At 45.3% G+C, this 21,816-nt stretch overlaps 1 protein-coding gene across 1 annotated transcript in view; it reads left to right on the top strand.

The window, feature by feature from the left end:
- The window catches only part of ABCB11 (ATP binding cassette subfamily B member 11), a 60,497-nt gene extending 39,075 nt beyond the window's left edge, over window positions 1-21,422 (top strand). Inside the window, exons 14-20 of the mRNA XM_050916263.1 lie at window positions 5,126-5,329; window positions 8,785-9,026; window positions 9,140-9,296; window positions 10,079-10,276; window positions 11,973-12,179; window positions 18,872-19,018; window positions 20,707-21,422. Coding sequence (XP_050772220.1) covers window positions 5,126-5,329; window positions 8,785-9,026; window positions 9,140-9,296; window positions 10,079-10,276; window positions 11,973-12,179; window positions 18,872-19,018; window positions 20,707-20,907 — 1,356 coding nt within the window. The 3' untranslated portion in view covers window positions 20,908-21,422. The remainder of the gene's footprint in view (window positions 1-5,125; window positions 5,330-8,784; window positions 9,027-9,139; window positions 9,297-10,078; window positions 10,277-11,972; window positions 12,180-18,871; window positions 19,019-20,706) is intronic.
- Window positions 21,423-21,816: the final 394 nt, after the last annotated feature.

Genomic DNA, 21,816 nt, shown 5'->3' on the forward strand with positions numbered 1-21,816 from the left:
TGCTATTGGGAGTCAGAAAACTCAGTCCTACTCTGATATTTTTAGGACAGAAGAGTTACAAATAGGGCTGTCTCATAGACTTTAGGGTCAGAAGGGACCAATATGATCATCTAGTCTGACCTCCAAGTGATTAAAAATTAATCATAATTAATCATGTGATTTAAAATGAATCATGATTAATTGTTCAATTAATCGCACTGTTAAACAATAATAGAATACTCTTTATTTAAATATTGTTGGATGTTTTCTACATTTTCAAGTATATTGATTTCAGTTGCAACCCAGACTATGAAGTGTACAGTGTTCACATTGTATTTATTTTGATTATAAATATTTGCACTGTAAAAAGCAAAAGAAATAGTATTTTTCAATTCACTGAATAAAAATACTGCAGTGCAATCTCCTTATCATGAAAGTTGAATTTGCAAATGTAGAATTATGTACAAAAAATAACTGCATTCAAAAATAAAACAATGTACAACTTGGGAACCTGCAAGTCCACTCAGTCCTACTTCTCATTCAGCCAATCACTCAAACAAACAAGCTTGTTTACATTTGCAGGAGATAATGCTGCCGCTTCTTGTTTACAGTGTCACTTGAAAATGAGAAAAAGTATTTGCATGGCAGTGTGGTAGCTTGCGTTCCAAGGTATTTACATGCCAGATGCACTAGAGATTTATGTCACATTCATGCTTCAACCACCACTCCAGGGGACATGCATGCGGATGATGGATTCTGACTGATAATGATCCAAATCAATGCGGACTGACGCATGTTCATTTTCATCAACTGAGTCAAATGCCACCAGCAGAAGGTTGATTTTCTTTTTTGATGGTTCAGGTTCTAGAGTTTCTACATTGTAGTGTTGCTCTTTTAAAACTTCTGAAAGCATGCTCCACACCTCGTCTGTCTCAGATTTTGGAAAGGACTTCAGATTTTTAAACCTATGGTCAAATGCTGTAGCTCACTCACTCACACACTCACGAAATCTCACATTGGTACCTTCTTTGCATTTTGTCAAATCTTCAGTGAAAGTGTTCTTAAAAGAAACAACGTGCTGGGTCATTATCTGAGACTGCTATAACATGACATATATGGCAGAATGCAGGTAAAACACAGAGGAGTTGAGTCACAAATTTAATTAACACATTTTTTTTTAATGAGTGTCACCAGCATGGAAGCATGTCCTCTGGAATGGTGGCTGAAGCATGAAGGGACATAAAAATGTTTAGCATATCTTGCAGGTAAATACTTTGCAATACTGGCTAAAAAAATGCCCTGTGTATGCCTGTTCTTACTTTCAGGTGGAATGTAAATAAGAAGCAGGCAGCATTATCTCCCAAAAATGTACACAAAGTTGTTTGTCTTAAGGATTGGCTGAACAAGAAGTAGGACTGAATGGACTTGTAGGCTCTAAAGTTTTACATAGTTTTGTTTTTGAGTGCAGTTATGTAACAAAAAATAATCTGTATTTGTAAGTTGAACTTTCACAATAAAGAGATTGCACTAGAGTACTTGTATGAGGTGAACTGAAAAATACCATTTCTTTTATCATTTTACAGTACAAATATTTGTAATAAAAATAATATAAAGTGAGCACTGTAAGACTTTGTATTCTGTGTTGAAACTGAAATCAATATATTTGAAAATGTAGAAAAACATACAAAAATATTAATAAATTTAAATTGATATTCTATTGTTTAACAGTACAATTAAAACTGCAATCAATTGTGATTAAAGTTAATCACATGAGTAAACTGCGATTAATCGACAGCCTTAGTTACAAAGCAAAAACAAATTATGGGATCTGTTTTAGGCCTTTTTAAGTATATCAGTTAAGATAGAGTAGATTTTCAAGACATAAAGAAGACATGTCAGCTACATTAAATATGCTGGGGCTAACAGTGTTTCACCAATGACTGATGGACTTGCGAGTCTAGCTAATGAAGACAGGAACACTGTTAAATATGCATGACATTGCTCATTTGTTTAAATAGACAGGCAAAAGAATCAATGAATTGGTTAAAGTTAATAATAAGAAAGCAAAAAACAAAGTGGGAATGAAATTCATTTGTACCACTTATGGTGCCTACACATTGGACAAGGTAATCAATACACTAAGAAATGTTGAAATTGTAAAGGTGCCAAACCTTATTGAAAATAAACACCTAAATAAATAGTATTGTCCCAAATATACAAAAGGAACTTCTGCGAATTGGCAATGTGTTAAAGCATATAAACAAATTCCTTTTAGCACTCTTCAGAATTTGGGCTCTGTGATACCACATCCTAATCAAGGCACATCTTATTCTAAACAATCTTGTTGAATGTCAGACTCTATGTATACTGTATTTATGGTATCTTTACCAATAGTAAACCCAAATATGGCAATAGTTAATAAATTAGGCACAGTAGAAGGTTACCTAAAAACAGGAATCTACAAAGAACACCTATATCTACATGGATCTGCTGGTGCTTTATTAAGCAACACAAATGGGGGGGGGAAGAGATAGCTCAGTGGTTTCAGCACTGGCCTGCTAAATCCAGGGTTGTGAGCCATTTGGGGCTTTAGTTGGAGATTGGTCCTGGTTTGAGCCCGGGGTTGGACTAGATGACTGCCTAAGGTCCCTTCCAACCCTGATATTCTATGAACCTGGTAGGCACCACCTATGGCTAGTTGCTCCTCCAAAGAGCTATTAATACATGTGGAGGTGTGATGAATTCAACATCACAACACCTGTATGTGGTCATGCCTGCCGGACCCAGCCCAACAAGACAGATGAGCTAGCTGCCACTGTCTCCTTTCCTATAATACTCACCAGGTGATGGCTCCCAGCAGTAAAATGGCCTATTATTGTCCAAACTACAATTATGCCTGTACCAGCATTTCAGAATGAAACTATTATTCAAAGTGAATCCAACCATAAAAAAAAATTGAAAATTACATATTATTGATCCACTAACCTTAACTATAAAAACATTACTAGCTTGAAAAAATACTTATGTTGTTCAAATTAGCAATAACATGTATAAAGATGTAGAAGATTTCACATATAATGGTGACATGGACCTATTTATTTCTAATATATGGATAGAAGTTATCTCTAAAGTATTAATTGTTTTACAAATAGTGTTAGGTTTAGTTGTGTTAATTTTGTATCGTCGCTTGCATATTTTGTCCATTTCTCATCTCCTAAGGTGAATTTGTTTTGAAACATTTTTAAGGCAAGTCCTGTAAATTTTTTCCCCTGTCTGCATGTGATTTATTACTTTTCATGACACTGAATTATCACATATTTAATACTATGGTTTTCACAGTGCTGATTGCCAGACAGCAGAGTTTACAATTCACAGTAAAGGATTTATTTTCTCTTCCCCTCACCATTTACACATCTTGTTTTACAAAGAGTTAACTTTTCTTTTAAAACAAAGAAAGGGTGCAAGGGGGGTAGAGACAAGAGAAAACTTTAAGCTCAAATTCCCACACACAAATCAGAAAACATTGTAGTTACTGAATTAACAGAACACCGGACCTGCTCAGGAGATTGCTCAGTTATGCCTTGCTAGGCAATAATGTGGCAGGTTTTCTAAATTCTCCCTTAGAAAGAAACAAACAAATAATCCACTTGTCAAACTGCTGCTTACTGTGTGCCTACTCTGTATCTGCTTCTGGCTAGCCTTCAAGACTTCCCTCTCTTTACAACTTCATTTTCTAACAGAAATAAAACACACTTGCCTCTCCACTGCTTCTGAGAATGGAGAGAAATGAGCTGTGAGGAAGGGAAGTCTTCTGATTGGACAACTTCCTCATCAGCTTAGGGAGTGATATATAAACACATAAAAATACATAAATAGAAATGTCTCATCTAATGTACACCTTAGCCACGTGAGGTAAATCAGAACGAAACAGGGAGAAACAACCCTAGGTACATACAGGTATAAGGCCAGTCACCAGGTTCAGAGCTGAATGTATATCCAAACTTCCCTGGATTTCTGTGGAGCTAACTGTTCCCATTCAGCACCACCTCTAAGTATCTGACATAACAGTTGCAGCCACTTTGTGCTATGTATGTGGCATGTTATAGCCAGAGGATCCATGTAGGAACAGAGCCTGTAACCTGTCTCATTGTTGCACTCCACACTGACCAATGTAGAGCCCACAAAGAGACCCTTTCCATGGTACGCAGTGGGGATGGAGACTCCCAAAACAGCCACTAGTCCCAGTCCCCCCTAGTCCTTGGAGCTCTAGTAGAGAGGTAAAGTAGTGCGACAAACTGGAACTGGGTGTTGGCATGCCACACCTGGGTGATGAATTTCACACCTAATGATTTAAGAGCTCAAACTTTTTTTAAATATACAATTTAATTCCCATTTAGTGAAGTTAAATGTTTGTTGCTGCTGAGACAGACCAACCAAATACAGTAAAATTGTCAGAAAGAAAAATGTTCCCATAGTGCACGAGGCAAAGATAAAATTACCAAAGGTATTTTTAAACTTTATCTGAAATAGGGATAAACAGCAACTGTGATTCATCCCTTTTTAAATCTTTGCCAAGTACTTGTTTTTTAAAATCTTTGCCAAGTACTGTTTGATTATTTCAGCTCTGCTGGAATTTTGCTCTATTTCTAGCTATATGTTAGGGTTCATAGAGCCTATTATGGGCACCTCTTTACTGTTCAAAGATAAATAAATACATAAAACAAATAAATATTTGGGCCAAATGCCACGTACTGATGCTCATGAGCAGCTTCTATGGAAGTCAAAGGGAGTCATCTAAATGGTAAAAATTCACCAATTACATCTTTGCATCTATTAGCATTCTTAGATGCTGTTTTTCTTTCCTAGTACTTGGGAAGGCTTGTGAGTCAGGAGAACATTTAGGGATTGAGTCTGCGGTCTTTGTTTTGACAAAAATTCTCATTTGACTCCAGTGGGAAAGAGGACAGCTAGACTGGGCTAATACCTATGGAGTCAGTCTAAACATGCTAATCCATGCCATGTTATTTTAGTAGCTAGAATGCTCCAAGCTTGATGGGAAGGTATTTGATTGTCTTTTGAAGCATATATGATGATTGATGTTACTGTGGGAATACAAGTCAGTAATCTACTTTTGTTTTCTTTTAAGGCTACCGGCTCTCAGATAGGAATGATTGTCAGTTCCTTAACCAACATTGGAGTGGCCATTATCATTGCCTTCTACTTCAGCTGGAAACTAACTCTAGTTATAATGTGCTTCCTGCCCTTTTTAGCCTTATCTGGAGCTGTGCAGGCTAAAATGTTGACAGGATTTGCCTCGCAGGACAAGCAAGCTATGGAAACTACTGGGCAGGTAATGTTTTCTGAAAACTAATTTTAGATTAGCAGGCATTTGGGGCATGTGTGTGTGCCAGTCATGGCTCATGCAGTTGGAATTATCAGTGAGTCAGAAGCTATAGAAGTGGCAGAGATATACAGGGGGCAGTATTTCTGCTTGTCAGGCCACTGAAATTTCATGGTGACTTTCCCAGCTCTAAAAGTACTTACTACTTGGAATGTGACTTCCTCCTCAAAAAGGCTATGACCTCGGACGGTAAGATATGAGTCTCTAATTCCAGTCTCTTTTATAGCTTATTGCTTTTAAAATGCATATCTGAAGGCACCCTCTTATACTCTTTGTAGCCCATCAGGAAACAATGGTCATGTGCATTAAGAAATCATTGCATTCTAGAATTCAGCACTAACCCAGAAAACAGTATCTGCTTATTTTAAAGACAGCTGGGTTGTTTTTGTAGTGAGCTGTATTCTGCAACTGGATGGGCTAGATTTTAGGAGCTCACTGTTTCCACATCAGTTGGATTTTCTAAGCTAGAACATAGCACAGTAAAGCCTTTCCTATGTAAACTTTTTTGGTTTGACTTTTTGTACCATGCAGCATGTCTTCCTCTGCTGTCTCATTTTGATACCAAACAAAGTGTACATTATAACTGCAGTATGTGTTCTCCAAAGGGAAATAGATACAGGTCAAGTTTGTTAAGCAAGTCATCACAGGAGTGAGAGCCTTCACGGGGAGGAATAAGTTGTATGTGCAGTGTTCCCTGATTGTCTGCCTTCTTTCAGTTGCTCCCACTCCCATTCTCTCCCTATTTCCTCGTTAGCAAACCTTCATGCTCTTTTGGCAATGAACATCTAGGGGATGCTTCACATGCGGTTCTTAAAAGGGGTCTCTGTGGCAAGGTTATATGCACTCAATCAGATCAGTAATTACTTAGAGAGCATTTCAGCCAAAGCCACTAGCTGCATTTGCTGGAAGACCTCTAGTGTATGTAGCAGCAACGGAGGTGGGGAAGAGACAAAGAATGGCAGCTGTCCTTTCTCCCCATTCCTAGTCAGAAATGGAGGTGAACAGGGCAGCTGCCCTGACAGCATTCATAAGATTCCTTGTCTTAAAATCTGTCACTGATGCTGCCAGCCACATGTTGCCAGTAGCCAGAACTGGATCCATTTTAAAACGTACCTGGTAGAACAGTGCAAATACTGATCTGCACCAAGAAAATGGGGACAGTTGGAGGACATGGTATTAGAAATACTCCTCATTTAGTAATTGTGCAGACTTCCTTTTTTCCCCCTTATGCAGAGGAAAAAAGAGATTATGGAATGATTTTTTTCATAGAAGTAGGCTTGCTGGCAGAGTTATACAGCACAAGTCCTCCATCTCTGGGACTGAGGCCAAACAGTTTGTCAGACAAACAGGGATACGCAGTCTAAATAAATTAAACTGTAGAAATGAATAAGTTCTACAAATTTAGATTATCCTTACATGTTAACAGAATTCCAGGAAAACTAAAAAAAAAAATAACATGCCTGTATACAACATGAATTAAGATAATTAACACCTCATGGTGTTGATAACACTAGTTCAAACAAAGACACCCAAAGTCTAGGAAGAGTTAATGCTGACTATTCTCTCATTCACAATGGCTAAATTATTTACAGCAAATGATCAATCAGAACACCATCTTGAAATTGATGTACAGATAGGAACTTGACAAATGGCCAGTGCATCAGCCATTACTCAATGGAATGACCCAGAGGCTAGGAAGAAAAGGACATTCAATGCTTCAATGACTGATTATGTCTGGTGATATTTTCCAATTTATTCAGCAGCCTAGCATCTAAATACAAAAGGGTTTGTTTAAGTCTTTTCTACAATGCTTGCTTATCTGCCATTTTAAAATATAGAAAGACAGTCTGTACTCACGTTCGCAAGGCCTATTTATTCTCTCCTTCAAGGTACATGCTAATGCTCCAGCACTAATTCTACACGCTAGCCTGGAAAAAATAGAATGGAAAATTGACCTAAATCATTTTTAAGTATTCATATTCAGGTCACTTCCTCTGTGCTGCATGCAGAAAGCTTTCATAGGCAATGAAACAAAATTTAGTAAGAATATCTATACATAGATAAGAGAAGGCAAAACAGACTGAGCCATTACAAATGGCAAGGCAAACAGCAAGTATATTGAAACATGACAAACCTGTGAATTAAAATACACAAGACAAATTGAATGAAGCAATAATCTGGTATAGAATAAACGCTGTATGCCTTCCACTGATGAAAATATAGCTCCACTGTGGGTTGAGACTAACTTTATAAGCTACAAAACTAGATTGTAATCCTTACGAGCCGACAAAGTGGGTATTCACCCACGAAAGCTCATGCTCCAAAAGTCTGTTAGTCTATAAGGTGCCACAAGACTCTTTGCTATCCTTACAATTATCAGTCATCTCAAAAAAGTTTCCAAAGCAGAGAAAAAAACAATGGGGAATTGATACCAGCTTCCTGCACTGCATCATACTATTATACAATAGATTGTACATGCAGTCAGGCATGGGATTGCTCCTTCTCTACCCTCTGATTGAAATCCTGATCCCACTGAAGTTGATGGGAGTTTTGCCATTAGCTTCAGTGCAGCCAGGATTTTACTCTCATCTGTATGTTCCATCTAGCCACTTTTCTTGAACATGAACTGGCAAGGTATTAATGGAAAAGATTAAGTAGTAAATTCAGCTGCCTTTAATTTATAAAAGGTTAGGCTCTGAAGAAAGAGAACGGGACACTATCACCCTTTCTCCCAAGACCACTGGTTTAAGAAAAAAACCAGAAACAAAACAATTGAAATAAAAACGTTCTTAAAAAATGCAAACAAAAAAAATCCACGTTTCATCTATGATTAACACCAGCATTCCCACAGTTCCATATATATAAAAATATTTAGCATTATGGCATATTCAGTATTGCTCAGTTTAGCTAGAGATTGCTGCCTAAAATGCCAGTCATACTAAGATATATGGTACAAATCCCTAGTCCTACATTCAGCCAGACAAGCATTTCCCAGCACAACACAATATCAGCATGGGAAGTTGAGGAAGGCCAGGTTTCAGCTGATGAGAGGGTCTGCCAGAATAACCACACTTCTTTGTTTGGAGTTGGACACAGTAAGGAATAGTGGTGCTGGTGACATATACAAAGTGAAATTCACCTATGTGCAAGAACCCAAGCAAGGCCATCCACAGCTTGAATGTTTTGCTGGAGTCTAGTCCGAGGAGGGTTGACGTCAGAAAAAGTCCTGTTTGAGGTTTGTATCAGTTCTTATTGTATCTGAACCAATTTGTACATCATTAGTTTCTATAATTTGCCAAACAATCATGTTGCCCTCTCACTGAAAAGTGGGATAAAGAGAAGGTCTTCCCACTTTTTCAGAGTGATTCCTAAATGTTTTACCTGTAACCTAATTTTTTCTTCAGATTTCCAGTGAAGCCCTCTCTAACATTAGGACTGTAGCTGGCATAGGGAAGGAGAGAAAGTTTATTGAAGCATTTGAAGAACAGCTGGAAATCCCATACAGAGCTGCAATCAGTAAAGCAAATGTTTATGGAATCTGTTTTGGCTTTGCCCAATGTATAGTGTTCATAGCCAATTCAGTCTCTTATCGATACGGAGGTTTTTTGGTGGAGAATGAAGGACTTCATTATAGCTATGTGTTTAGGTAAGAAGATACTTGCAGACAGGCACATGCTATACTACAGAAGTATGTTGTTTACAATAAAATTCACAAATTTACAGAACCCACGAGCTAAAAGCTTTCATTTTCGACTGCAGGGTGATCTCTGCTGTTGTGACCAGTGGCACTGCTTTGGGAAGAGCTTCTTCTTATACTCCAAACTATGCTAAAGCAAAAATATCTGCTGCACGTTTTTTTCAACTGGTGGATCGGGTTCCCCAAATCAGTGTTTACAATGATAGCGGAGAAAAATGGGTAAGAGTAGACATGAGTAATGCAGGTAATGTCATTATTCAGCCCAATGATATAGGTATTGAAACCCCAGTAATTATGGATTATTCCATACACACCTCTGTTTGTGAGCAAGGTAAGTTAACATCAGAATATTTGCTAGATATCCTTGCTTTTGGGAAGTACTGAGCTATGTGCTATAATGTAAGCATGAGACATGCAGTCAAATTATTCCCAGTCTGCCAGAAATTTCACACGGAGTATTAATAAATGGTGAATACATACTAATAACTGATCTGACAGTTGGGAGTGGGATGGATTCACTGGATAATGAGATTTTCTTCCACCTCTACAACGGTGATTTAAATCCAGATGGGTTCAGTTGCTAAGCATGTTTATAATCTCCTGGTTCTTGTATGAGCATATCACAGAAACACCATCAAATTTGGCATTAATTGGCACCTCTTTTGGCAATCACAACCTCTGAATGGAGTTGGAGAATGAACTACCATCTCAGCTCAAAAGTTAGTCCCTTTCTATTTTAGGCTAGTTGCAGTGCAGTGTGGGGAAGCTTCCACTGATAAAATGAATGAATACAGCAGCATAGTTCTGGCTAAATAGAAGACTCCTGTCCCAGGACAGTCAAGCCAGTCAGTCTTCGGGTTCCTCAGTCTCCAGGGTTATTTCACAAGCATTAAGTCACTCACAAAAACTAATAGTGGAAACAAGAATCATATTTAATGTGCGGAGTTTTGTCACTCTTTAGAATTCAATTCTTAGCACTTTCTTTCTTACTTTTTCACTAGGACAATTTCAAGGGAAACATTGAATTTATCAACTGCAGGTTCACGTATCCTTCTCGGCCTGACATCCAAGTTTTGAATGGCCTCTCAGTGTCTGTTAAACCTGCGCAGACACTTGCATTGGTTGGAAGTAGTGGATGTGGCAAAAGCACTAGCGTCCAGCTTCTGGAGCGCTTTTATGACCCTGACAAAGGACGTGTGGTAAGCAGCTTTTGCTACATGGATATTTTTAGTGCTTGCCAGCTGCAGAAATCTTCAGACTCCAAAGTTCTTCTCCAATGTTACCTAGGAGATTTTGCCAAAGAGGCACTAAGTAACATTTGCACAGCTGAGGATCACTTCAGTGGATTTTCACACCATTCACATTAAGGTGTAGCTCTCCTGATCTTTCCTCAAATTTACAGTCTAAAGTTCTCCAATGATCCAACCTAAGTTAGTGAACCTTGGTTGGTTCTCTCTGCTGATGCTCTGTAACAGTCATAAAGAGGCCTTAGAAGAAGGTAATACACCTCTATGCAGAAATCCAGGCACACAGATCGGAACGGTGTCACGGAGAGCAGCACCTTTCCTTTTTGATACCCTCCTGCCCCTCAGAATCCACATAGCCCAAGTGTAGAGACATCTGAGAAAGTTAGGGAGGGAAAATGAGACTTGCCTCTTCAAGAAGGTCCACCTAGAATGAGCTGACCCTTGGTTTTTGCTCACTCTTCTTGTAGGCAAAATTCTCATTGATATCAGCGGGAGCTTTGCCTGAGTAAGAACTGAGTAGTTAAGGTCCATGTATCATACTATCAGTTGTGAAATCTGCTTAAAAGTCAATGCACATGGCCTTGAGTAAAGACTTCAGCATTTGGCCTACTATAGTTCTTTGGTCACAATGGGCATACAAATATTTTGTGCGTGTTGCTCTCCACTCAGAAAATGCACTACAGGGCTGGCTCCAGCGCAGCAAGCAGGTGCTTGGGGCGGCCGACAGAAAGGGGCGGTATGTCAGGCTCTTTGGCGGCGGGTCCCTCAGCCCCCATCGGAGGGAAGGACCTGCCGCTGAAGTGCCGATCACAGCTTTTATTTATTTATTTATTTATTTTTGCCGCTTAGGGGGCGGCAAAAACCCTGGAGCCATTCCTGGTGCACTATACTGTTACCTCCTTGGACCTGTATAATTCCATAGAGTTCAAAGCCAGAAGAGACACTTGTGATCATTTTGCCTGATCATAACACAGGTCATAGAATTTCACTCAGTAATTAGTGCATCAAGCCCTTAACTTCTGTCTGAGTTAGAGAACCTCTCTTAAAATGAATTCAGATTTAAACACTGTGAGTGCCTAAGAATCCACCACATCCCTAAGTAAATTGTTCCCACCATGGTTCATTCCTCTCAATGCTAAAAATGTGCATCTATGTCTAGTCTAAATTCATCTGGCTTCAGCTTCTAGCCATTGGATCTTTTGATGCCTTTGTCTGCTAGATTAAAGAGCTGTCAGAAATCTTCTCCCCATGTAGGTAGTGCACAATTTAGCTTGTTTTTCTTTTCCATTTGAAAAAAAAAATAATTGGAGTAATCAAAGAGTTCTTAGTTCAAGCACATGCTTAAATTCCAGTTGACTTCAGCAGGTTTATTCACCTGCCCAATGTTAAGCATGGGTTTACGTACTTTGCTGGATCAGAGACACAAACAATATATGTATTTAGTTGCTAAAAACAAAGATGCTAAATCTAAACAGTATTCTCATTCTAGTTACTAACAGTAGTGTGATGTTGTGCAGACTTCATTTTACAAAGCTGTATATATTTAGAGCCTTGTTGTTGTGACTATTTTGTTTCAGCAAAAGCTATTCATTCATTGTATGTCACAAGTCCGAAATGATGTATCATATTTTGTCTTTTTTACTGGTAGTTAATAGATGGCCACGATTCCAAGAAAATAAATATACAGTTTCTTAGATCTAAAATTGGAATAGTGTCTCAGGAGCCTGTGTTATTTGACTGTAGTATTGCTGATAATATTAAATATGGTGATAACAGCAAAGAGATCACTATGAAAGAAGTTATAGAAGCAGCAAAGAAGGCCCAGCTGCATGACTTTGTCATGTCCCTTCCAGATGTAAGTATATTTGCAAGGACAGTAAAAAACTAAAAACTAAAATCAAACAAATGCTATGATGGGGCCTAAATAGTGGGACTACAAAAGACAGCTGAGAAAGGCAAGGTATTCATTGTAATGAGATTTCTCACCAAAACAAATTAGACCTTTTCATGTGCCAGCACTGATCTTTTTATTTTCACAGATCTTGGTGGTGGTGGTGGTGGTGGTGAATGGAGAATGGCATAATGTTTTGTCGTGATTTATTTTATGGGGATTTGGGGTTTGATTTTTTTGTTTTGTTTTTTGTTTTACTGTTGGGCAAATACTTTAAAAATTAAATATCCAGCAGAAAAAGACGGTTACTCACCTTTGTAACTGTTGTTCTTCGAGATGTGTTGCTCACATCCATTCCAGTTAGGTGTGCGCGCCGCGCGTGCACGTTCGTCGGAAACTTTTTACCCTAGCAACTCCAGTGGGCCGGCAGGTCACCCCCTGGAGTGGCGCCGCCATGGCGCTCAATATATATCCCTGCCGGCCCACCCGCTCCTCAGTTCCTTCTTGCCGGCTACTCCGACAGTGGGGAAGGAGGGCGGGTGTGGAATGGATGTGAGCAACACATCTCGAAGAACAACAGTTACAAAGGTGAGTAACCGTCTTTTCTTCTTCGAGTGATTGCTCACATCCATTCCAGTTAGGTGAATCCCAAGCCATACCTAGGCGGTGGGGTCGGAGTGAGAAGTCGCGGCATGGAGCACTGCAGATCCGAAGGCCGCATCCTCTCTTGACTGCTGGACCAGGGCGTAGTGGGAAGCAAAGGTGTGGACCGATGACCAGGTCGCTGCCCGACAGATTTCCTGGATGGGCACACGGGCGAGGAAAGCCAGCGACGACGCTTGCGCCCTGGTAGAATGCGCAGTCACACGGCCCGTAGGGACGTGGGCCAAGTCATAGCAGGTCCTGATACAGGACGTTACCCAAGAGGATAGCCTCTGGGAGGAGATAGGAAGCCCTTTCATGCGGTCCGCTACCGCCACGAAAAGCTGGGGGGATTTGCGGAAGGGCTTGGTCCTCTCCACGTAGAACGCGAGAGCCCTACGGACATCAAGCGAGTGGAGCTGCTGCTCCCTGCCTGAGGAGTGAGGTTTTGGGAAAAAAACCGGAAGGAATATCTCTTGGCTGATGTGGAAGGACGAGACTACCTTGGGGAAAAAGGCAGGGTGTGGCCTCAGCTGTACCTTATCTTTGTGGAAGACTGTATACGGGGGGTCTACCACAAGAGCCTGGAGTTCCGACACCCGCCTAGCTGAGGTGATAGCTACTAAAAAGGCAGTCTTCCAAGAGAGGTAAAGCAGGGAGCAAGTAGCTAACGGCTCAAAGGGGGGTCCCATGAGCCGAGACAACACCAAGTTAAGATCCCAGGTTGGAGCAGGGAGTCGGACGTTAGGGTATAAACGTTCCAGTCCCTTAAGGAATCTAGACACCGTCGGGTGAGAAAAAACAGAGCGACCATCCGCACCCGGGTGAAAGGTGGAGATAGCTGCCAGGTGGACTCGCAGCGATGATATCGCCAGACCCTGTTGTTTGAGGGACCAAACGTAGTCTAAGATATTGGCCACCGAAACTTCCATAGGGCGGAGATTTCTCTCCACGCACCAACAGGAGAAACGCTTCCACTTGGCCGAATATGTCGCTCTCGTGGAAGGCTTCCTGCTGCCCAAAAGTACCTCCCTCACTGGTGTGGCGCAGCGCAGCTCAGAGCCGGTCAGCCACGCAGGAACCACGCCGCTAGGTGCAGCGACTGCAGGTCCGGGTGACAGAGGGTCCCGTGCTCCTGGGTAATCAGGTCCGGGTGAAGGGGCAGGGGAACTGGGTCGGCTATGGCCAGGTCCAGCAGCATGGGGTACCAATGTTGCCTGGGCCATGCCGGGGCTACCATGATCACGCGAGCCCTGTCCCTGCGCACCTTCAGAAGGACCTTGTGGACCAGTGGGAACGGGGGAAACGCGTAGTACAAGTGGGTCGACCACGGAATAAGGAAGGCATCCGCTATCGACCCGGGCTCCCTGCCCTGAAAGGAGCAGAACGCCTGGCACTTCTTGTTCCCCCCGGACGCGAAGAGGTCCACACGGGGATAACCCCACCTCTGGAAGATGGAGAGGGTGACGTCCGGGCGAAGGGACCACTCGTGCGACAGGAAGGATCTGCTCAAGTGATCCGCCAGCGTGTTCCGTACTCCGGGGAGGAAGGAAGCCATGAGGTGAATGGAGTGGGCTACACAAAAGTCCCAGAGTCGCATCGCCTCCTGACACAGGGGAGAGGATCTGGTGCCGCCTTGCTTGTTGATATAGTACATGGTCGTCGTGTTGTCGGTAAACACCGCGACACAACGACCTTGAAGCTGATGGCAGAACGTTTGACAAGCAAGGCGGACCGCTCTCAACTCCCGCATGTTGATGTGCAACCCCACCTCCTTCGGGGACCACAGGCCCTGCGTTCTCAGGGTTCCCAGGTGGGCCCCCCAGCCTAAATCTGAGGCATCCGTTGTCAGGGACACCGAGGGCTGAGGTGGGTGGAAAGGGAGCCCCGCACATAGCACGGACTGGTCTAGCCACCAGTCGAGGGAATCTAACACCCCTTGGGGGATCGTGACCAGCATGTCTAGCGGCTGTCTTGCCGGCCGGTAATGATCGATGAGCCACAACTGGAGGGGCCTCATGCAGAGCCGAGCGTAACCGGTCACAAAGGTGCAAGCCGCCATGTGGCCTAACAGGGCTAGACATGTCCGCACTGATGTCAAGGGGGCTGCCCGCAGTCGTTGAACGATCGCCGACAATGCCTGGAACCTCTGCAACGGCAGCAGAGCCCTGGCCACAGTGGCGTCCAGGACGGCCCCGATGAACTCCACCCTCTGCGTGGGGATCAGGGTGGACTTGTCCATGTTTATCAAGAGGCCCAAAGTAGCAAACAGGCCGGTGATCACACGGACATGGCTGCAAACTTGCCGTTCCGACGTGCCCCGAATTAACCAATCGTCTAGGTAAGGGAACACGTGGATACAACTGCGTCGAAGATGTGCCACAACAACTGCCATGCATTTCGTAAATACCCTTGGGGCCGTAGAAAGGCCAAATGGGAGGGCTGCAAACTGGTAATGAAGGGGGCCCACCACGAAACGAAGGAAATGTCTGTGGTGTGGCCAAATGGCAATGTGAAAATACGCGTCCTGCATGTCGAGGGCGGCGTACCAGTCTCCCGGATCCAGGGATGGGATAATGGTCCCCAGGGATACCATGCGGAACTTCAACTTCACCAGGTACTTGTTGAGCTCTCGCAAGTCGAGGATAGGCCTGAGGCCTCCCTTGGCCTTGGGGATCAGAAAGTAACGGGAATAAAACCCCTTGCCTTTCTCGTTTTCCGGAACCGCCTCTATAGCTCCTTTGCTGAGGAGCGTCTGTACCTCCTGCCGAAGGAATTGCTCGTGAGAGGGGTCCCTGAAGAGGGACGAGGAACGGGGGCGGGAAGGAGGAAATGATACAAACTGCAGGCGGTATCCCGTCTGCACCGTGCGTAAGACCCAGCGGTCCGATGTTATTTGGGTCCACGCCGGGAGGAAAAACGAAAGGCGGTTGGAAAACGGGGGGGAAGGATCCGTGGGGGAAACTGTTACTGCGCCCTCGGGCGCACCTTCAAAATGAAGGCTTGGGTCCAGGCGGGGGCTTAGAGGAGCCTTGGTTCTGCCCCCCTTGGTTCCCCGAATGCCTGCGCCTTCCATTCCTGCCACGGCGCCTATTAAGGTCCTGCCGTTGGCGGAACTGGGAATATGGCCTGCGCTGCTGTTGTTGCTGTGGCCGGAAGGGTCTGCGTTGCGTTCCCGGTGTGTGCATCCCGAGGGAGCGCATAATGACCCGATTGTCCTTCAGACTCTTAAGTCTGGGGTCTGTCTTTTCGGAAAACAGGCCCTGGCCTTCGAATGGGAGGTCCTGGATGGTATGTTGGAGCTCCGGAGGAAGGCCAGAGACCTGCAGCCAGGAGATGCGGCGCATCGTTACCCCCGACGCGAGGGTGCGGGCAGCCGAGTCTGCGGCGTCCAAAGAAGCTTGCAAGGATGTGCGTGCAACCTTCTTGCCCTCATCTAAGATGGCTGCAAATTCCTGGCGGGCGTCTTGCGGCAGCAGCTCTTTAAATTTGTCTGCTGCCACCCAGGAGTTGAAAGCGTACCTGCTGAGCAGGGCTTGCTGGTTCGAAACCCTGAGCTGCAGCGCCCCAGCCGAGTATACTTTACGTCCGAGGAGGTCCATTCGCCTGGCCTCCCTGGATTTGGGGGCTGGAGCTTCCTGCCCATGACGCTCTCTGTCATTCACCGATTGTACCACCAGGGAACACGGTGTCGGGTGTATATGGAGGTACTCATAGCCTTTAGAGGGGGCCATGTACTTCCTCTCGACGCCCCTCGCTGTAGGGGGGATGGAGGCCGGTGACTGCCAGATGGTATTGGCGTTGGTCTGGATGGTCCTTATGAAGGGTAGGGCGACCCTGGTGGGAGCATCCGATGAGAGGATGGTAACAATCGGATCCTCTATTTCCGAGACCTCCTCGGCTTGTAGGCTCAGATTCTGAGCTACTCGCCTGAGGAGGTCTTGGTGCGCCCTGAGATCCAGCGGGGGGGGGGGGCAACTGGAGGAGGTACCAGCCACCGCTTCATCAGGGGAGGAGGATGAGGAGACCCCCGGCAAGAGAGTGTCTAATGGGGGGTCTCTCTCGGCCCTCGCCTCTGTCTCAGGAGCCAGAGTGGAGTCTTGCTGCTTGGACCCTTCCTCCCCATCCGGGGAGGGAGGGGGGCGAGACAACGAGGCTTCCGGCACCCTGTGCTCCTCCGTCGCAGGCCTAGCAGGAAGCTGTTGGGGCCCCTGGGCTTGATGGTATGCCCAGGGTGTCCAAAACCCCCACTGCTGCGGGCCTTGGTCGTGTTGCGGCGGGTCGTGAAAGAGCGCCACCTGCTGGTCGGTGCCCAGCGCATACCCACTGTCCGTTTGCGAGGAGACCGACGGCTGTCTAGAAGGCCACGGCGGGGCCGACCCTGGCTGGTAAGGGTCTGCGCGGGTTGGCACCGAAGATCTTCTCGGTGCCGGGGATCGGTGCCGGGAGTCATAACGGTGCCGGGATCGGGACCGGGACCGGGTTCTGTCTCGGTGCCGGGATCTGGACCGGTACCGGCCGCTGCTTCGGTGCCGGGATCGGGACCGGGACCTGCCACCAGCTCGGTGCCGGGAGGTCGACCGGGACCGGGACCTGCCACCAGCTCGGTGCCGGGAGGTCGACCGGTGCGGCGAGTGACGGCGAGACTGGCTCCTCGAGTCACGGTGCCGGTATCGGCGGCTGGAGTCCGACCGCGACCGCCTTGAGGTCGACCGGTGCCGCGAGTGCGACCGGTACCGCCGAGGAGAGCGGTGCCGGGACTGCGAGCGGCGATGAGACCTCGACCTGCCGTGACGTCGGGACCTGGACCGCGAGCGCGAGTCCCGAGACGGTGCCGACATCATGGGCTTGCCTCTAGACGCGACCCGCACCGGAGGTACCGGGGGTGGCAGCTGAGTAGGCTCAGTCAAGGCAATGAGGTCCCGTGCCGAGGCGAAGGTCTCCGGCGTGGATGGGACCAATATCTCAACCCCAGATCTCATGGGGGAGCTTGGCGGCACTGGACTCGATGGACCCGCCAGGCCCGGAGTCGACGGTGCCGGCGGCGCCGCGGCCGATGTTGAGGCCGGGCGCTCCAGTCGGGTCTGCCTTGCCGGAGTAGCAGACTTCGACGGTCTTGGTTCTGCCCCCGGTGCCGGAGAAGGTCGGTGCCGGGGAGTCTTTTCGGTGCCGGTGCGATCCGGTGCCGGCGCCGAGATCACGGCCTGCGAAGCCGCCGGGTCAAGTGCCGCCTCCATAAGGAGAGTCCGGAGTCTTTGATCTCTCTCCTTTTTTGTCCTTGGCTTAAAAGCCTTGCAGATGCGGCACTTGTCCGATCTGTGCGATTCCCCCAGGCACTTCAGGCACGCGTCATGGGGGTCGCTGGTAGGCATAGGCTTCTTGCAGGCCGCACACTGCTTGAAGCCCGGCAAACCAGGCATGAGCCCGGTGCCGGGTGCCGGGAAGGGCTAAAGCCCCCGGCGAACAACTATTTACACTTAATTACTACTATCTATACTTAACAATCTAACTAACAACTATAACAATACGAGAGATAACGAGAGATAACAAGGAGAGCTAGGGACGTGGAGGACAGCTATGCCGCGCTCCACAGTTCCAACGACCGACACGGCGGTAAGAAGGAACTGAGGAGCGGGTGGGCCGGCAGGGATATATATTGAGCGCCATGGCGGCGCCACTCCAGGGGGCGACCTGCCGGCCCACTGGAGTTGCTAGGGTAAAAAGTTTCCGACGAACGTGCACGCGCGGCGCGCACACCTAACTGGAATGGATGTGAGCAATCACTCGAAGAAGAAGCAATATTTTCAAAATTTCAAAATCTGATAGGAGACAGAAAGGAAAGGTTCCAGCGTTACCAAACAGAAAGGAGAGGAAGCAAACAGCGTTACCAAACAGAAAGGAGACTCATGACCCACTCCCCATGAGGCACCACAATATTGTCCCAGCTTATCTATTGTTGTAATTGAAGACATGCTCATTTGGGAATAAAATTTCCCTTGTGGTATATTTTTCAGAAATATGAAACTAATGTTGGGGCTCAGGGATCCCAGCTTTCTCGTGGGCAAAAGCAACGCATCGCTATAGCTCGGGCTATCATACGAGATCCTAAAATTTTATTATTGGATGAAGCAACATCTGCCTTAGACACAGAAAGTGAAAAGGTAAATGTGCAATAAAAGAGAATGAGCCATGTGCAGTATTATTATCTAGTTGTGTTCTCATAAAAGAAATGTCCACAATAATAAAATTTAATTTTAATTTGTTTCTGTCTGATACAGAAACCTTAGAAAAGTACAAGATAAAGAGATACCCTCTTATCACAGACAGTATTTTTTCTTTGAGTAAATTCAGCCCTAAAACACTATTAACGTTCTATTTTGTAAAAATACAAAACCAACCAGCAATAGCTGCTCTTAGACTTAGACCTTACAGAGGTCACCTCTCTCAGTGTAGTTCACACTAGTTCCATTTTCAAAGCATTCAATAACCAAGTTTCACATGCACAGCCATTGTACACCAAAAATTACATATTAGAACAAAGGTACAGTAACTCCTCACTTAACGTTGTCTCGGTTAATGCTATTTTGTTGTTACGTTGCTGATCTGTTACAGAACATACTCATTTAAAGTTCTGCAATGTTCCTTATAATGTTGTTTGGCTGTGCGGGCTTGGAACCAGGTTCGGCCGGCAGCCCCCCTATCAGTGCCCCTCCACGTCCCCCAGCGCCTCCCATCCACCTGTGGCCCTGCAGATCAGCAACTCCCCCCTCCTTCCCTGCACCTCCCTCCTGCAGCAATCAGCTGTTTCGCGCCGTTCAGGAGGCTGGGGGGATTGGGGGAGGAGTGAGGATGAGGCGTGCAGCCTGCCGCCTCCCCCCCAAATGCTCCAAAACAGCTGATTGCTGCGGGCAGAAGGTACAGGGAGGGAAGGAGGAGGCTGTGCGTTGCATCCTCCCCCTCTCCCCCAGCCTCCTGAACGCCGCAAAACAGCTGATTGCTGTGAGCTGGAGGTGCGGGGAGGGAGGTGTGAGGTGCAGCACGCTTGGGAGGAGGGAGTGGAGCAGGGGCAGGAAAAGGTGGGGTGGGGGTGGAGCGGGGGCAGGCTTAGGGAAGAGCTGGGGGTTGAACACTCCCAGGCACTTTGGAAAGAACAGCAAGAGGAGCAGCTGGACTCCACCACCTCAACCAAACTTCTCAATCTTCATTGCTGAGTACAGTATTAAATTGTTTGTTTAAAATTGTTTAAAACTTATATTGTATATGTATATAATGTCTTTGATCTGGTGAAAAAATGTCTCTGGAACCTAATTCCCCCTATTTACATTAATCCTTATGAGGAAATTGGATTTGCTTAACATCATTTCTCTTAAAGTAACATTTTGCAAGAACATAACTACAACTTTAAGTGAGGAGTTACTGTATGCATAAAGGGCTTGAGCACGCAGTAATTTCATTAACTTCAATTAAAGACTGCAGCACTGGGATTAAGAACTCAGGCAAGGATTTGCATGGCTTTCTTGCACCTTGAGATGAAAGTAACACTGGCAGTTTTAAACCACATCAGCACTAAAATGACATTCAGGATGTAACTGAAGGACTCCTGTATAATTTCTAGAGTTATGCATATTTGCTAACACCCCCTATATATTCCATCGGTTTAATTCAAGGGTCAGCCAAGCACATCAATAACTTCACCTTTGATTCAGCTTTGGTTCAAATGTCCAACAGTAAATTTTAGAAATGCTGAGCCATCTGATTATTGGTAAAGACTAATCAGGGATTTTTCCAGATCTTGATCTCCTTTTTAGCTGGCACGTTTTCATTCTGATACTTTGTCTATTGTCTGCAGACCGTGCAAGATGCATTGGATAAAGCCAGAGAAGGACGGACCAGCATTGTCATAGCACATCGGTTGTCTACAATTCAAAACTCTGATATCATAGCTGTCATGTCTCAAGGAATTGTTGTTGAAAAGGGCACTCATAATGAACTGATGGCCAGGGAAGGAGCTTATTACAAACTTGTCACCACTGGAGCACCAATTAGCTGATTTACCACAGGCTCTGTGTAAACTTGAAGGATGAGTTTTCTAAATGAGAACTCTGCAGTTGGTTTGGCAATGCTGGTACCCCTTTAAGTTGTTGCATGGTACAAAACTCTGTCATATGACCAGTTACATGGGACACTATCAAGCCTAAAATGTATCTTGCCTTCTGGAGTCGGCAAGCCCTGTAGGATCATATATGGTGACTACAGAGTAGGCTGATTTGTTCAAGAGATAGCCTAGCCCATTGTGCAAGGGAGAAAAGGAATTTCCTGGTAAGAAAGCTCTTTATCTGGGAGTTGTGGAGCTATTGGAGGGTAGGGAGCTCGTGTAAAATGCCTTTGTAGTCCGGCTGCACAGTGCCTTACTTGCTGGACTAAATGTTAGTCAAGGAAGAATCCACCCTGAATATTAGCATGTCAGAGCAGGGACTGCTTCTTTTGGCAAGTAAAACATAACACCAAGTACGATACTAGCTTCTATTTTAGTGGTGGGATCAAATATTTCCTAACCTGAAGGTTTTACAGGCCACGTCCAGACTAGGAATTAAAATCGATTTTAGATACGCAACTTCAGCTACGTGAATAACGTAGCTGAAGTCGAATTTCTAAAATCGAGGTACTCACCAGTCTGGACGGCGCGGCATCGATGTCCGCGGCTCTCCGCGTCGATTCCGGAACTCCGTTCGGATTGATGGAGTTCCGGAATCGATGTAAGCGCGCTCGGGGATCGATACACCGCGTCCAGACTAGACGCGATATATCGATCCCCGAGCAATCGATTTTAACCCGTCGATGCCGCGGGTTAGTCTGGACGAGGGCACAGACAGAATTAAAATCGATACTCTCAGTGTGGTTATAGAAAACTTTTTTGCCCCATTCTTTGGCTCTCTTGTCTATTCAGCTTGTGAGCTCT

The sequence above is a fragment of the Gopherus flavomarginatus genome, chromosome 10 (genome assembly GCF_025201925.1).
Source record: "Gopherus flavomarginatus isolate rGopFla2 chromosome 10, rGopFla2.mat.asm, whole genome shotgun sequence".
NCBI lineage: Eukaryota > Metazoa > Chordata > Testudines > Testudinidae > Gopherus > Gopherus flavomarginatus.